The sequence below is a fragment of the Eumetopias jubatus genome, unplaced genomic scaffold (genome assembly GCF_037043125.1).
Source record: "Eumetopias jubatus isolate StellerSeaLion01/CBP00866 unplaced genomic scaffold, mEumJub1_p1.0 scaffold_12, whole genome shotgun sequence".
NCBI lineage: Eukaryota > Metazoa > Chordata > Mammalia > Carnivora > Otariidae > Eumetopias > Eumetopias jubatus.
In genome coordinates, this window is record NW_028274818.1 from 102,757,485 (window position 1) to 102,775,276 (window position 17,792).

At 53.4% G+C, this 17,792-nt stretch overlaps 1 protein-coding gene across 6 annotated transcripts in view; it reads right to left on the bottom strand.

The window, feature by feature from the left end:
- The window catches only part of CUX1 (cut like homeobox 1), a 350,704-nt gene that overhangs the window by 21,912 nt on the left and 311,000 nt on the right, over positions 1-17,792 (bottom strand). For 3 of the 6 annotated variants that reach the window (XM_028110252.2, XM_028110251.2, XM_028110250.2), the window contains exons 22-24: positions 13,691-13,879; positions 8,383-8,647; positions 2,356-3,557 (exon numbers count right to left, since the gene is read on the bottom strand). The exons of the other annotated variants lie outside the window; for them this stretch is intronic. In XM_028110252.2, the coding sequence (XP_027966053.2) occupies positions 2,816-3,557; positions 8,383-8,647; positions 13,691-13,879 (1,196 nt within the window). In that variant the 3' untranslated portion in view covers positions 2,356-2,815. Of the gene's footprint in view, positions 1-2,355; positions 3,558-8,382; positions 8,648-13,690; positions 13,880-17,792 lie in introns of those variants that run through there. 6 annotated transcript variants of the gene reach the window in all.

Consider the following 17,792-nt stretch of genomic DNA (forward strand, 5'->3'; position numbering starts at 1 on the left):
AAGAGCCAAAGTGGCTGTTTTAGACTGTTACTATTTGGCCACTAGGATGGCCAAACCTCTACTTTCTCCATTTCCTCGGATTGAACACCTTTGTAAATAACAGTCATGCCTTTAAAACTAAAACACTACCCTTAATATTTCTGGTTAACTCCCTGCTTTTCATTCTAATGAAAATCAGATATTCAGAGATTCATCACACACGATGACAAAATTCCCTCGAGGTTTTCGTGGAGAGGACACCACAGTACTGTCAGGGGCTCTGCTACTCACTGTCCTAGGGGGTCACTAACGCACACTCGCTCTTCTTAACGCACCTGCATCGAGCCAGATGGTGATCTGTTTCCCCTTAAGCTCCTCCATTTTGAATTCTCTTCTCACTGAACCAGGTATCAAGTTCAGAGATGATACGACCATCAAAAGACAAACAGCCTGCCTCCCAGCCTCCTAGAGCCTTCTGAAAACTTCTTATTCATGAAAAGGCATTGTCTTTAGTGTAGTGACTCTTAAATTTGTGAAAACTTGAACTAAGTGCTGCGGTTGCAGGTTAAAAGACTGTAAATGAACTACATAATTCCTAAAACATCATGCAAGAAATGTGGTTTCACATCTTACAGTCAAAGTCCTACAAGTTAAGTAATACAAGCACACTGAGGTGTAATAGCGGGAGCATACCTTGAAAATTATAACTCCCTCCCACCCCCCCCAAATCAAAAAAGGTAATATTAATTAAACTTAAGAAATAATGAATGCACCATTAAAATGCCATCCAAAGATGTTGACCTAAGACAAAGGTTTCAATGATACACAATACGGTCAAAAAGTTTTCAATCAGTAATATACAGTATGACAACTACATCTTGTAAATTATACCCAATACTGCCGGCAGTCTATCCCTCTAAAGAATATTTGCCCCTTTCATCCCTTCCTAACAATCAGATAATAAAATACAGCACCTATAAATAAGCAAAAAAAAATATATATATATACCGAAATCATCTATTGTTAGTTTAAAGATATGGCAATAAAGGAGTCTAAATTAGCAAACTTGTAGAAGCCGTAACTGATAAAACAGCTTATTGAAAAAAGGTGGCAGTAAATGCACTCTATGTGTGCACAGGTACTTAAGAAAATACACAGACGTATAAAATTGCACACACGCACACACGCACACTCTCATCCACCTCTATTCTCACGCATATACACATAGACAACAGGAGGAATCAGAGACAAGTTAGACTTCTGATTTGTACTTAGACTGCCCTAGACTGCATAAAAGAACTGTTCCAAGAGGCAGAATGAATGAAGGGCCAATGAATGGTCTGGTCTGGAAGTGAAGAGCAACAACGTTTTGGTGTGAGTGTGGGCCATCTCTACAGGGGTGGGAGCAGAGCCCAGACTGCCACGTTCTCTCTTCTGCAGGGAAGGAAACTTCCCACGACGTCAACAGTCCTCAGTGCTTGCGGTGGGAAGAGAGAGACAGAGAGAGAGAGAGAGAGAGAGAGAGAGCGCACGCGTGCGTGAGAGCCCTGCCCAGGCCCGGGGAGCAGCGGCCCCTGGTGGGGCTCAGTCCATCAGGCGCCCGGGAGAGTGCTGTGCGGTGTGCTGCCTTCTGTGCCAAGGAAAGCCTGCTGCCCACGCGGGCCGGGCCCCTGCGGCCCCCCCCAACTGCCTGCTGCCACCTCGGCGGCCCACTCTTTCCTCCTTGCTTTACACGCTCGCACGTGTGCAGACGCGCTAACACAGACGTAGACACCATAAATTAAACAGAATGAACGGGGACATGCTACAGTTCTAACTTGTCTCCTAAACCTCCGAGATATGAGGTCTGATCAGCGTGCTCTGCGGTTAGAGGTTAAAAAGCAGATTATAAAATACCTAGATTCGGATCTTTTCTTTTTGTCCTGATTTGGCCTAGAATGGAGTGTATTAAACAGACCCTGGCCAGCAAAAGCCCAGAGTCAGTTAAAGCTATGGATCAATGTGCACTACATGTCAGGATTCTATTCACGTACAAGAAAACACTACGTCAGCTACCACAAAATCAGATAGTTTCCTGATGTGACTTTTCTTTTTGTTAAAAAATATGTGGAGTAAATGTGTTTTATTTTAATTCAAAGTTTCAAACGAGAAGATTCTTTACTTGAAAATATTTAGGAATCCAAACTAGTGTGTTTAGAGTCGGTTTGACTGTGCAATCTCTTAGTGGCAACTGAACAGCTACAAAAACTTTCTTTTTTAATTTTTCTGAAAAATCCCCCCTCCCCCCCTTTTTTTTCCTGGTTTAAGAAGATAATAGTGTATTATCGCTCTGAAGCCATTAGATGGCAGATAAAAAGCCCCCTTTTAATATGTGGGTTTGATTTTTTTTTTTTTTTTAAAGCCCACACGAAAGAGGAGGGCGCAAGGCAAAGCTGTAAGAGTTATTCCAGAACCTGTGGAAATCACTTAGGGCAATAAAAAAAACACTTCAGGGTACAAAAAAGCTCGACTACACATTTCCGTTTTCTTCCTTGAAAACACGACATAGATTGGGCTTAATGCTCCTTTGTTTTCTATATGCACCTTGGCCTATGGCGATTTTGCCCTGTGGCCCGCAGGGCGGTAAGTGCGCAACACGGTCCAGGCCGCGGAGTCGGCGCCCGCCCCTCTGCCCAGCCCGGCCCAGCCCGGCCCGGCCCCTGCCCGGGTTGGCTCGGCCCAGCTCGGCCAGACTCGGCTCGGCCTGGTTCGGCCCAGCTTGGCCCAAACTCGGCCCGGCTCGGCGAGACTCGGCTCGGCCCGGCTCGGCCCGGCGGGACGGGCGGGCGGCGCCCTCTCAGAACTCCCATTCGATGGGCTCCTCCCGGCTGGCGGCCTTCTCCAGGCGGTGGATTATGCTGTTCAAGTTCGCGGCCTTCTTCTTCCTCAAGGGGTTGTCTCGAGAGTCCCTGGCGCCCGCCGCCTCCGGGAGGCCGAAGAGGCTCTGCAGCGAGCTGGCCCTGCGGGCGGCCGCCGGCGCGCTGGTGCTTGGCAAAGCGGAACTCCTGTCGGCGCCGTCCCGGGCCCGGCAGGGGCCCTCCGCCGGCGGGGCGGCTGAGGTAGCGGCGTCCTCCCCGGCCGCAGGTGCGGCGGCGGCGGCGGGGTTTGGCACGGGCCCCGGGCCGTCGGCGGGGCCCTCGGGCGGCGGCGGCGGCGGCGGCGGTGGGGGCGGCGGGGGCGGCGGGGGCGGCGGGGGCGCCCGGGGCCGGCCCTCGTCGTCGTCGGCGTCGTCCGGGGCTGGGGCCCCCGAGGGCGGCGGCTGCGCCTTCTCCGCCGGCCTGGGCGCCTCCTCCCGCTCCTCCGGGGCCGCGGCCGCCTCGGCCGGCCCTCCCTGAGACTTGGCGGCGGCCGCGGGGCCGCCCGACTCCTCGGCGTCCGCGGCGCCCGGGCCCTCGGCGGCCTCCACGCCGTCGCAGCTGTCGCCCTCCGAGCTGGGCGCCGCCCGGCTGCTTCGGGCCGACGGGGAGTCGCTGGCCCCGGCCTGGCCCTGGCTCCCGGCCTGAATCTCCTCAATGAACAGTTCTCTGCGGATCCGAGACCTGCGAGACACAAGTGGGGGGGGGGTGACGTGAGCGCGGCCGCTGGCGGTGGGGGGCGGTCTGTCACCCCAGCCCCCAGCCCCGCCGGTTCCCACACTCCGTGCCTTTGCCTGAGGCGCCCCTTGGGTGGGTGCCAGCCCCCTCTTCCCCACGAGGACGGCGCGCGCCAGTGTGACTTGTTTAATGGCACGTTCCCTCCATCCCCGTCCTGCCGCGCCTCCCGGCAGGTTGTGGATGGCGGGTCCCGTTCTCCGCACACCCCGGGCCCGGCACGGTGCTTGGTACACAGCAATACACGCCGACTGAACTGACAGGTGGGAATGCAGGAGGGGTGCGAACCACTGCTTCCTCACCAGGACTTCGTAAGAGAGAACCAATACTCATTGCCCAAAGCGAGAAACTTCAGCGCCGCGCTCTGAGCCACAGGTCAGGGGTCGGGGCCCCCGCAGCGTTCCACGAAATTATGTTTCAACCAGTTCCCTCCCCTAAGAGGAGAAGACCGGGAAGGGTCACTTTTGATCAAGCAGGAAGGAGACCAAACCTGCGCTCCAACACGTCAAGCATGTTGTAATCAAGCAGAGAGTTCCCCCTAGCGGGGAGCGTGCTCCCTTACTCTGTTGGGTCTGAAGGAAACAGCTACAGATGGGCCCAGGCCTTCCCTGTTTTGGGGGCCCTTGGTGACATCAAGAAAGGGCTCTTGTTAAGTCTGTTTTTGTGCCAGCGTTTCTCCTTCCATCTGCTCACAGTACTAGGCTCAATCAGGACTCTCTCTGGATGGTTATTCCAAAGAGCTGAAAAGCCTCTGATCAATGTGCCAACTGTGAGTGGAAAAGTATCCGCAGGTAAATTGGCATGAAGCCCACTGTCTTGCAGAAACTGGGCCTGCCGAAAGCCCTTAGGTTAGGCATGCAATAAAAATATTTTCTGTAGTACATAGACCCCAATAGAGGTAACATGTTTTGAGAGCCCCCTATATGCCAGGCCTTGTGTTGGATGTGGGGAGTGCTGAAGCCAGGGAGAAAGTTGTCAGTCTAGTGTGTCAGAACCCTTGGTGGTGGTTATGTGTTCATAACCATCATTTGCTCCCTGCACAGTCTGAGCCCTGTCCCTTGTGCTGAGGATGGTTTCTGAGTGAGAGCTACAGGGTGAGGTCCTAAAGCCCCCCCACACCCTGAAGTTGCCCGGGGTAACAGAAGACTCTCTCCTCCTTCTCTGGGGCTACCATAAGGGCCCATGAAATGCAAGCCTTTGTTAATAGGCTCCTGGGCACTGTGCTGTGAGACGGCAAGCCTACTCTGCTGCCTTTCAAGCCCCTTGGCAGCCAAGAATGCCAGCTGGGCAAACACCTAGTCCTCATCCCACCCTGGCTGGGGAGGTGGGAGGCTAGACCGGCAGGCCACAGGTCTACCAGGTACTAACTCTGAGTCCCGGGGGCAGACTGGCCCAGAACAGAGCACAGGCTTTATGGAACCAAGCCAACCTGGGTTTGAAATCTGGCTTTGTAAACTTACTAGCTATAGAGCTTGGAAAAAAGGTCCTGAACAGTTTTGAGCTTCAGATTTCTTATCTGAAAAATGTGGAGAATAGCATCTTTCCTTGCAGAGACGTTAAGAATAAAATATTAATGTATAATACAGGACACAAAGTAGACCCAGAAAAAAAGGGGACTACTCAGACCCTCCACCTGCCTTTTGAATGACAGAATTCCTGCTGTTAGGTTGCTAAGGCTGAGGTAAAAGGGCTGGGGGGAGGGAAGGGACAACTTCACGCCTGGGGCCTGGCATCCTGGCTGCCACCCTCAGCAGCTCATCCGAGGATCTAATGAGATGACACATCTGTAATGCTCCTGGCTCAGTGCCTGGCACATACCATATGCTCAACTGACAGGAGACATCATCCTTCTTAGTCTAGATTTGTCTCCATGTCCATGAAAAATATTACCTTCTGATCTAGAAAGATCAGGTCCCAGGAACAGATCTGGTTTTCAAACAAGTCACACAAGGTTTGCAGGATGCCATGGTATTTAGGGCTTGGAAGAGTTTCTATTGGGTGGCCCTGTTCTTCTAGGAGGAGACCAGGTGTCCTGTGCTAGATAGTCTGTTCTGGCATTCCAGGCCCTGCTCCTGGGTAAATGGTCACCCTAAGTTACTTGTACTTTCCTGAGGGTGAAAAGATAAGAGGAAGTAAAATTGTATTTTTTGATGGGGCTAAAAATTGATCCCCCCCCTTCCCCATTACTCCCTGTGGGTTCCGGTGGGGCAGGAGAAAAAAAAAATCTACTTCTCCTGTCTAACTCCCGCAGAACATAAGAAACTCTCTCTTCCCTGAGGAATTCAGTGCATGTGTGCCAGTCCTTACATGAGGCTCTGGAGGGTCTACCAGGCTAAGCTGGTCTCCGTTCGAAGCATTTAGTTGGAAGAGCTAAAGCCATGGAGGGAGCACTCACTCTCTGCTCTGCATTCTGCCTCCTGGGTGACCAAGTGACTTCAATTCTTTGGGCTTTATGCCAATTCTGAATGACCTAGTGTTCACTTCTCATCTGACCTATTTTGTGGCTTATAAAATCCTTTTCAGGGGCGCCTGGGTGGCTCAGTCGGTTTAAGCATCTGCCTTCCGCTTAGGTCATGATCGAGGGTCCTGGGATCGAGCCCCGCATCAGGGGAGCAGTGGAGCCTGCTTCTCCCTCTTCCCTGCTTGTGCTCTTTCTCAAATAAAATCTTAACAACAACAACAAAAATTCTTTTCAGTTCTTTGTTCAAGACCCTGCACATCTCACACGTCTTCCAGGGTATTTTTCCAGATCTCTGCAGCTGAAACAAATCTCTGCCCTTGGTTCTTCCATCTGCCTTAGCCCAGCCTGCTTTGTTGTGGTTAATTTTGAAAGAAAACATTTACTGAGCATCTCCTCTAGACCTGGATCTGAGCTGCTTTGCTAAGTTCTGAGCATCTCCTCTAGACCTGGATCTGAGCTGCTTTGCTAAGTTGCTCCTCCTCTTCTCTTCCCTTCCCCCTTTACTTTTGTCGCATATGGCTGAATTTGCTCATGCTAAATGCACACATGGGGCCTCTTCCAGTGAGTGGCTGACCACCTGTGATGGGCCGGGCATTCCCATGGTTGTCGGCAAGATGAGTGACAGAAGCTGAGAAGCCTGGAGAGCACTTGCCCTGGCCAGGGGGCAGTGACCGCCATTCAGCTGAGGCCTGCAGGTGAGATCTGGGGAAAAAGGTGACCCCAGCGGGGCCAGGGGAAATGGTTTCTCGAGATGCTTTGTATAACTGGTAGCAACTTTACTCAGTCATCTCGAGTTACCACACTTAAATGGACACAGCCTGCAGAAGACTCGAAAGTACATATTCAAATGCACCTCTGTGTCTAGAAAGTGAAAATGGGATTGCACAACACCTGGCAAGGGGTGGGGGGGCTCTGGGGAACCTCTGCCCGGGTTCCCATTCATTCTCCTTCATTTCCTTTGACTACTGTTCTTGAAGTTTCCTTCCTTGTAGAGTGAGCTCCATTATCGCACCTGTTAGCCTCGGTCTGCCTCTGGTTTTAGCTCATCCGTAAATTTAGGATGAATAAGCTGGTGGTGCTCAGCTCGTGTACTTTCTTTGCCCTCACGGGGGCCAGCCCGCACATGGGAATGGATAAACTTGCCTGGTTCCAAGGGGTCAGGCAGCAGGGCTGTTTGCTCTCACGCTAAGCTACAAATGTGAACTTAGCTTTCATCAGCAGTCAAGGTATTATTTCGGGTCCCATCTAATATTTTAAAACCTCCCACTTTGCTCAGCACTGGGAGATGGGGGTGGGGTTGCCGGGCCACTTGGGAAACTGCAGCAGAGCCTAACAGATAAGGCAGGGTCCAGTCGGAGACACGACTCCCTGCGGCCCCCGGCTATCCGGGATATTCTGCTGCCCACAACTTGTCTGAGGCAAGTAACCAGGAGGGCTCCGCCTGCACTGGCTACGCATGTGTACTTGTCACCCGGGTAGAACCAGGAGCACCTGCCCCAGTTCTGTTGAGCCCTAGAGAAAAGGACATTTTAATGAGAACGAGCAACTGACAGTCACTTCCAGGGCATTAAAGAAGAAGGCATGCCCATCAGGCCACTGGGACGTCCCGGTTTCTAGCAGAGGAAGTCTGGATTACAGCTATGGTCAACAAGCCATTATGTGTCAGTGGATTTTCATGAGCTCATCCAAACATTTTACCCCAGTCTGCTTCGTTCTACGGGAGAGCACTAGGCCCTTTCACCTCGGTCCGTTACTTAACCCCTCGGAGTGTTAGGTTTTCCACCTGTAAAATGCAGGTAGAACTATGTCCCTTAAATGACTGTGAAGATCAAGTGGGACGGTGCTGATTAAAACACTTGGCTCAGTGTCTGGAGATCTAGTAGATGCTCAATAAATCTTCATTAACTTGACTCAATTTATTTAACTACAAAACTAATCAAACTCATTTGGAAGATAATGCTGTACAAGACCCCTCGGGTCTCCACGAAGAAACCTTCACTGCTATGGGACCATGGATGCCTACGTTCTCTCTTACTAAGTGATAACTGTCTTCCTGGCCACAGCAGACATGGAGTGTCTCTAACCACGTGACCCTACATCTCGGGAGTTAAAAACTCCAATGAAACATAAAAAGCCAACTAACCGACCAAACACCAAGCTTTTAGTCCCCAGCCGGTCAGGGTCAAGTGCCCAGACCACCATCCCTGTGCAGTGTTCATGGCCACCATGTGTGGGACAGACCAGCCGCTTCCCAAGGGCTGATGGCGCGCTCTCTCAGAGCCCTGATTTCCTGGGCCAAGAGCCGGACCGTACCTGTAATTGTGGAACCAGTTGATGACGGTGCTGGTTTTCAAGTTGAGCTGGGTGGCGAGTTCTTCGATGGTTTTTGGTGACGGGTATGGCTTTTGCTGATAAGCTCGTTTCAGAGCCTCTTTCTCTTCGGGAGCCAGCACCACTCGGGGTTTCTTCAGCTGGTGCTGGGGCTGGGGGCTGGCGCCCTGGCTGTAGTCAATGCCAACGGAGGGGGGCTCGCAGGGCTGGCTGTCGCTGACTGAGCTGTGCCGCCGCTTCATGTATGCTGAGGGAGGAAGAGAGATCGGAATGAGCTGTGGGCCCCACTGGGAGATCTGCCCAAGCCCCCGACCCCCCCCCCCCAGAGCACCACGGTGCCCCGTTGGCTCACAATGACTTTTGTGTAGACCGTGGTAGCTAGCTGTTCTGCCCTGCTCTTCCAAAGAGTGTCTCAAAACACTTGGACTAGAACCATTCGGAAACCCAGCACACACTCATCAAGGACCCGCTCTGCTGTACCGCCGGGTTGCCGGCTGTCCCTGCCAAACGGCTTAGTGGGGGATGCAGGGAAGTATACAGGTGACCCCCGTAGAGCGCAGTGAGGGAGGCAAGCACGGGGGATCATGGAGGGAGGCACTAAGGGAACGCCTGGGGAGGGGTCAAGGGAGGCTTTTGAAGGCCAAGGAGTGATTAACCAGAAAAAATAGGTGATGAGGTAGAAGATGGTAGGAGGCTGTTTCAAAAAGTGGGACAAGTGTGTGCAAAGACCCAGGGGCACGAGACGGCACAGTTCCAGAGTGTGTGTGTGCGCGTACGCGTACGTGCACAAGGGGTGTGGAGGGGGATGCAGGAGCTGGAGAGACAGGCAGGGTCTGGGTAGGCCGCAAGTTTGGACTTGACCTTAAGCGCAGTGGGAAGAAGTGAAGAGGCTTTAGTTAGAGGACTGGTATGAGCAGTTCTACGCGTTTTGGGAAGACTGCTCTGGCTGCTGCTGAGGACGCACTGGATGGGAGGACTGGCAGGAGGGCCCTCAGTTAGGAGGTAAGAATGATAAAGATCGGAACTGGGGAGATGGCGGAGGGGTTGGAGGAAAGCAGAGGGCGTGGAAGTGGTAGGGGCCAGAGCTGACAGGACCGGGGGACGGACTCCTGAGGGACTGAGGAGAGGGGAGCGGAGGAGCCCCCTGGTCTCAGGCTGGGAGATGAGCAGGGGCGCCGGTGTCTCTGGGTCGCCCACAGGGAGATGTCCTGGAGGCAGCGGGACTGGTAGGTAGGCAGCTCAGAAGAATGGTCTGGGCTAGAGAGAAGAATTTTGGACCAATGGTTGCAGTCTATGCCGTCGAGGAGAAAGACCAGGGCTGAGAATGGAGCCCTGTGGCACACCCACGGGCAGAGGTACCCCCGGAAAGCAGCAGCTACGAGGGATCCAGGGACAGGAGGAAAACCAGGAGACAACCGTGGGAGCAAAGGGAGAGTGAGGAGAGCCGAGCAACAGCGTCAGTGCTGCAGAGTCTGACGAGCCCCCAGGAGGCCCTCTGGCTTTAGCGGTTAGGACAGAACTGGGGACCGTGGTGAACAGGTGCAGTGTCGCTGTGGGAGAAGCCCGGCGGCAGTGGGCGGAGTACTCAACGGGAGGTGAGGAGGTGAAGGCAGTGAGCACGAGTTCTTATGTTAAGACGCCCAAATGTAAAAGAACAGCGAGACAGGATGGCTTCTAGAAGGGAAATCCAGGGCTGAGGGCGGATTTAAAGATGAGAGCGAGCTGACAGTGTTTCCACAGCCGAGGGGAGAGAGCTGGTGGTACAGGTGGGAGAGAGGATCGCTGCAGGTGCAGCGGGAGGCAGGACGGGCGGGGGCGGTGGGGTGGAGGTGCAGACAAGCTGCCAGGGGCTGAGGTGGGGAAGCTGGGGGCCTGCGTTCTCCTGAGGAGGAGGGAGGCAGGAGCAGAGGTGATCTGAAGTGATGGAGACGGAGTCCTGAGCGGGGTGCAGGAGGGGGGGCAGGGGTGGGGAGAAGAGCAGGGGACCCCGCCGAAGCTGGAGCCCCAAATCTGAGGCAGCTCCAACCCACCTAGAGCTGGGATGCTCAGGTCCCAGAAGCCAAGGAGGACGGGTGGAGAGAGCCGGCGGAGCACTAATCCAGGGCTGGGATTTGCAGGGGATGGGGAATGGGAAGCTGGAGAGAGCGAAGTCTGTCTCGGACGATGGCCAGAGCACCCTGGAGTGATGGATCGAGGAGTCTGGGATGTTGGCAGAAGGAGGCAAGGGCACCAGATGGCAAAATGATAGGGCAAAGCATGGGACCCTAACCCTAACCCTAACCCCTAACCCCTAACCCTAACCCTAACCCCTAACCCCTAACCCTAACCCCTCCAGCAAATAAGTCCTCCACAGTGAGCTTTCTAGTGGGTTAGCTTGGAATATGGTCTGAAAATCCCTTAAAACTTCTTAAAACGGATGGAAAATGGGACGTAGCTTATGTGATTCAAGCAGCAGGTGGGGAGGAAGAGCGGCTGTAGCAGTAGGGCCAACATCTGTCAAGCGATCCTCCCAGTTACGCCCCGTGAGAGGGACCATGACCGTCCCGGTGTACAGATGCAGACACCGAAGGCCAGAGTGAGACGATCTGCCTCGGGTCACATAGCTGGTACGTCTGACCTACGTCTACTCTGGGCCCTGCTGCCTGCTCTGTCCTGCCTGATGGTGGCCAGGGCCCCAGCCCTGCGGCAGCCCTCACATTCGGGTCACAAATAAACGTCACAGGAGAGGACTATGGGTGGTCAGAGGAGCCCACGAGCTAGCCCAGGCGGTACGTGCGTGCGTTGTGCGCGTGCGTCTGGGGGCCGAGGGCTGTGTGAACAGGTTGGTTCAAGGGCCATCTCATAAAGGGACAGAAAGCAGAAGGCAGACCAGGGTGGACACAAAATGTTTAGAGGACAGGAAGAAGGAAGGAGAGCAACAAAACGTTCGAGCTAACGGGAGAAGCATGCAAAGCTTTCGTTTAGGAAGAGAAGGAAGCAGAGAGCACGTGGGATCACCCGGTGTGGTCTAGACTGGGAGCACGACGGGCTTTCATCTATTTTAAAGGAACCCAGCTTATTTTAAAAACTCATTTGCTGAGCAGTTATGTGTGCTGGTTGCTACGCTCGGCATGTTCTTTCTGATGCTCACAACCTGGAGAAGTTTGCATGAGCAGCCTCATTCTACAGAGGCAGAAACTTAGGCCAGGCAGTGACTTAACTAACTTGCCATTTTAGGATTATATCTAGGAACACAGTGGAGAAGGCAAATCTTCCCCCAAAGAGAATGAATATGATACAGTCAGTGGCCAGAAAGAACCCAGCCCAGTGTGTCCAGCTGACCGCTCCCATCGGGCAGACATTACAGGAAGCGCTATACTCCGGCTCACCCACTGGTGTGTCTGGGGCAGGCTCCTCGAGTGAGCAGCCCTGCTAGAGGGAGGGAGAAGACAGTGGGCCCACAGCTGCTTTTAGGGACCTTGGGATGGATGTGAGGAGGGGCCTGGGCTCGGTGGAAACAGTAACTCTCTTGAAACACAAGATGGCGCCCAGAGCCCGTGCTGGAGGAGCAGAGGCCTAAGAAGCCCCCAAAGATCTACTTGTGGGGGCAAGGGTCCTTTTCTAGTGGCCTCCGAGGAGAAACATACCAGGGGGTGACAGAACCAGGGCTGTCCCTCTCCTGATGCCTGCAGCCATGGGGGGCTGCTCAGGGGGTGGCCTCGGAGGGCTGGCCAAGGGGGGGCTCCCAGGGAGCTCAAGGAGGCAGGCACTGCCTTTTGCCAGTGTGCAGAAAGCTTTCACATCGCTTGGGTGGGCACTGATAACCGCTGAAACTCGGTAATGGATATACTGGGTTCATGGTACCGTTCTGCTTTTTGGTTTGAAATTTCCCAAGGTAGAAAATGAAAAAACTTTTGGGGGTGATGTGGCACCAGGCATCTGTGGCCGCCCAAAGGGCTGTGGACTGTGTCAGGGCCTCCGTCTATACCCCGGAGGGCAGGCCGAAGTCCACCGGAGGGCCCTGTGTGTGGTGGAAGGCCGCTGTGTGGGCCCACAGGTCCCAGGGTGGCAGGGTCCGAGCATAAGGGAGCACAACACACATCAGAAGCACTGGCTCCAGAGTCAGCCAGCCTGTGATTCTGGATTCCTGCTCTCTCCTTCTGCCAGTGGTTGATACCAGGCAAGTCTCATAACGCCAGAGCCTCACCTTTCCCGGAGAATGTGCCTACACTGGACAGAGCTGGGGGGCGGGGGGGACTGTGTGAGGTCTCAGCACAGCACCTGGCGAACAGGAGGCCTGACCCCACGGAGCTCTCGGAGGAGACACCAGAGATGCTCACTTCCTCCTGGAGCTCTGGCCCTTGCCCTGGCTGGGTGACAACAGTGCCACCAGGCCGGCCGTGAGCAGCAGGCTCTCTTGGTCAACTTGGAGGATGCAGGCCCGGGCTCCGTGCCCAGCCCCTGGCTCAGACGTGCCCCGGCCACACGAGTGGGTGGTGCATCACCTCCACATCTAAGGGATTCTGATTTGGCCACTCCGTGAGCTACAGCACTGTGCCCTCTGAGTGGAGGACCCACGAGCGAAGAGCCGCAGGTAGGAGTGGAAACCAGGGGACAGAGCAGATATTACTTTGCACCACCAAGGTGCCCGAAGAAGGCCGGTCAGCATTTGAGAGGGCTGCAGAGGCATACAGAAAGAAGAGCCGCACTTGGCCCTCAAGGGGGCTGAGTCCTGCAGAGCCCCACAGACCATAAAGTAACAGCGAGAGAGACCTGCTCTGCAGGAATTCGCTCTTCTGTTTTCCAGGCTGGGTGACCTTAATGGAGGTGCCCAACTTCTCTAAACCCGAGTTTTCCTTATCTACAAATGTGTTTATTGAATGATCTCGCCAATAAGATACAATACGGAAGTCCCTGGCACGTGGAACACGTTCACGAGACAAACTGCCCACATACCCGCCAAGATAGAGACAATAAACAAATGGGCCACCACCACCGAGTGCTGTGATGTTCACCTCTTGGTGGCCTTAAAGAAGAAAAAGGGTACAGTGACCGCCAGGGTGACTATAAGGAACTGTCCGGGTGCCGCTCCCCCCACGCCAAAATGTTTTTGGGTTCAGTCCGCTGGGGAGAAAAAGTCACAAATCTTCCCAGTCCTCGTAGGTCCTCGTCAATTGATGATTGTCAAAAATCCCTTTGCCCTGCCTGACCACAGATCAGTGTCTCTCACCAGCTCTGCATAGAGGCTTCAAAAGAAACGGTGCATTTGTAGATAAGAAGGCAACTGGCCAGAGTGGACAGTGGGGCTTACCTTTCTTTTCCATGCGTTTCATGTCCATCAGCTTCTCCACGTTGTTGGGGTCATTCAGCCATAGCTGCATCCGGACAAAGGGCTCCCGTCCCTTCAGACTAAGCTTGTGCCAGGGCTTTGGGCGAGCAAGGAGGTCGGAGACGGAGCCTTGGGTGAGCCCTAAGATGGTCTCCCCAAATAAGCGCTGACCTGGTGAGAAAACAGAACCGAGAGAGACATTACGACGGAGACCGAGGGATCTGGAAGGACAAGTATGAGCCAATGTTAAAGTCAGACACGGGGTCTGAAGCCCTAGAGTCTGGCCAGCCGGGGGCTGCCTCGGAGCAAGCACTTTCTAGAAGCATTTCTTCAGGGGTGACCTGGGTGGCTCAGTTGGTTAAGGGGCCGACTCTTGGTTTTGGCTTAGGTCGTGATCTCGAGGTTGTGGGATCGAGCCCCATGTTGGGCTCTGCACTCGGCGCAGGGTCCGCTTGAGAGTCTCTCTCCTTCTCCCTCTCTCTCCTGCTCGTGCTTGCTCTCTCTCTCTCTCAAATAAATAAAATCTTTTTTTTTTTTTAAAAGAAGCATTTCTTCAACCAGACTTGTGACAAACTCCGATGATGGAGTCACTATTACTCCCGCATTCTGTGGGCACACGACAACGTTTCTCTCAAAAAAGCCTCCAGGCTTTGGATGTACTGAGGCCTGGATAACACACCTGCAGCGCTTATCAGAGGTGGTTAATCCCTCACCCAAGCTCAGGAGGTTAAGTAGCACACGGGGAGCCCTCTCTTATACAACCTCAAACCACAGGGCTGTCTGGCTCCTTTCACGATTAGCAAGGTTATCCGGTCTTGCTGAGAAAACAGGCCACTTGACCCAAGGTCACAGCAGGAAAGAGAAGGAGAAAGAGCCCCTCAGCTCTGTTTTTCTGAAAAGCAGGCCATTTCCAATTCGAAAGTCTATTCCCGCAGTCTAAGCTGCCTCTGCTGACTGGAGCTCAAAGGGGATCAAAACCCCTTCCTCGATGCCTTTTCTCCGAGGCCGTGGTGGGCAGCCTGCTCCCCAGGCTGATCAGAGGGAATTCTGCTCTGGAGAGCAGAGCGGCCCCAGGATGGCCATGTTCGTCAGAGGCTTAAAAAGAAAATGTCTCTTCTCTGAGAGCCATTCAGCAGCAGGTTAAGAGGGGCCGGCACTTTTGAAGGCGCAAATGAGAATCAGGGACAACCTGAGCGACCAGATGGGAGAACGTGAATGAAAGGACTTATTAGGTGGAAATGGAGACTGGGATCAGACAGGCCAGTGTTTGGTGCCACAGAGCGTAGGGAACATGACCCCCGGGCCCAGAGCAGCTCTGCCCCTCCGTGGCAGGATGACCGTGGATGACAGACAGGCTCACGCCCACCGCCTGCGGGAAACACCACCACCTGTGCCCATAGGGCAGGTGTGAGAAATGGCAGAGCACCTCCTTGTAAAAAGCCAGGCTTCAAGTTGAAATTTACTGCACGGAAAGCTTTGGATTTTGAGAATTTTTTTTTTGCATCAGTCATTTTTTTTTTAAGATTTTATTTATTTATTTGAGAAAGAGAATTGAGAGAGAGAGAGAGCGCGCACAAGAGGGGGGAGTGGGAGAGGGAGAAGCTGAGCAGGGAGCCCGATGTGGGACTCGATCCCGGGACTCCAGGATCATGACCTGAGCCGAAGGCAGTCGCTTAACCAACTGAGCCACCCAGGTGCCCTTGGCATCAGTCATTTTAACTTACAGATACATTTACCGATTTTGTAAACCTGTGGTTCCCTGCATTTCAAAGTCTTAGTTTAGCCTATAAACATCCTAAATCCTTACCAGATTTTTGTTGTGGTTGTTTTAAATAAATTTTATCTAATTCTGAACCTGGCAAATGAATCTCGTTTCGTTCCAAGGAGCTCGCTATGTTCAGGAAAGTGAGAGATGTAATAAACAGCTGGTTACTACTTGCTTGACCCACCTTGTTGTGGGTGGGGGAGGAGAGGAAATCATATGAATATTCTTGGGAATTTTTATTACTTCTAGAGGTTTCATAGCAGTGGCTCTCAATCGTTTTTGGGTCATGGACCTACTTGAGAACCTGAAGGAAGCTATTGACCCTTACCCGATAAAATGTGCGCACACACGCACTCTGCTTATGATTTCAAGAGACTGACCTATGAACACCTCAAGATCTCAAGTCAGAAGTGAAGAGGATGCCTGGCCTTACAGCTGCATAATTCAGCTATAATTTGGCCCCCTCCGTGCCCATTACTCCACTGAGAGACCCCAGCAGGGGAGGCAGCTTCTTCCCTGGAGAAGGTAAGACCAGCTACAGCAGCCACTGAGACGGCTTCTCAGCTCCATGGCGGCGCCGCCAGGGAGCTCTTCCGGAAGTTCCTGCTCCGAGAGGAGGAAGTCCTCTCTCTGGTGTGGTAAGTTTCACCCCTGATTCTGTGCTTCACAGCATTTGAAAATGGGAGTTCTACAGGCCAGTGGGGTTCTACTGTGGTGGCACAGGACCAACACCAGCCAGAGCTCCAGCAAGGATGGAAACAGGGATGGGAATGCCAAGGATGAGATTTTAATGTTAGGACCTCACAGCTGCGATCCTGCAACTTCTCAGGAGCTTATTTATCTATTTTTAAAAAAATTTTATTTATTTGAGAGAGAGAGAGAGACAGAGTGCACTGAGGCAGAGTGAGAGCGAGAAGTAGACTCCCTGCTGAGTGGGGAGCCCGATGCGGGACTCGATCCCAGGACCCTGAGACCGTGACCTGAGCCCAAGGCAGATGCTTAGCCGACTGAGCCACCCAGGTGCCCCTTCTCAGTGGTTTAAAAGGAGTTTTCTTCAGCTGCTTGCCCATGATTACAGAAACGACACTTCCTATAAGGGAGTGGGCAGCAATAATCTATCGGGCCTGCTTCTCTGGACTCGTGATAAGACTGTAAGGTAGGGGATGACCTGTGTCTAGGAACCCCTACGTATTTCAATCATTGATGAACATGCTGGACTTTGCAGCCATTTAAAAAAATCAACAGCTAAATTTTTATTTCTTTGAATTAACTTAATTAAAAACATTCTCAATTGACATTACTTTTTCTCTTGTTCTGTTTTGTGCAAGCACTGGGGTGGAGGACCTTAACCGGGCAAGCTGGCCGCCGAGCTTCCGCGCTGTGAAGTCACCACACACACTTCCCTGGAATTCACTTCACTGCTACTCCCTTCTTTTCCTATCCCCTGGGAAAAACAGACATGCAAGGCCCCTCTGCAAATTCCAGCCACTCTTCGGGGTTGTCGTAACATGCACCGCACAGAACAGTGCTCCTTAATTGACATCTATACTTGGGAAGTGAGGACAGAAGTGTTTGGGGGACTTGGGGCACCTGGATGGCTTAGTCGGTGAAGCGTCTGACTCATGATCTCAGCTCAGGTCTCGATCTCAGGGTTGTGAGTTCAAGGCCTGCGTTAAGTGTTTGGGGAGTGGCTGTTTCCAGTCTCTGGGTGGCCAAGCCTGGAGAACCCCATGTGGTCAGTACTGAACCACAGGAGCACAAAGGTTTAAAATGACCAAATGCTCTAATATTCCTAGAGTCACAGCTACTGACTGTGCCACAGAGCCCTCAGGGGAGAGTCGCCTCGGGTGGGGCATGCGCAAAGCTAAGGGCCTGGGTTTGCGGTGAACCCTCGAGGGAGGAGTGGTGAACTCAGTTCCATAGGGGCTCTCTACTGCCTCCCAGTGGAGGGCCTGGGGAAGGGAGCCGGCATCATCAGGCAGGAGGTGGGGACAATAATGGACTATTAGCTGCCGGGCAGGGTGCTGCTACTCACAGGCCCAAGTTGGGCACTGCTATCCCAGAGGTACAGGGGAGGCTCTGAGAGTAGCTTGCTCAGGATGATGGACAGAGCAAGAGGAAGAACTGGGATATGAACCCAGTCTGGGGACCCTCCCAACATGCCATGGGATGGGCTGGGCTGACGCTGCTCGGGCCCAGAGCTGGAGCCCTCGAGGACTGGGAGTTCCACCGGGCATGCCCCAGTCAGGCGGTCTCAGCGGCTGGCCTGAGTCCGCTCCAGCCGTATGGGTATCCGCTAAGAGGTCCCAGTGGGGGCGC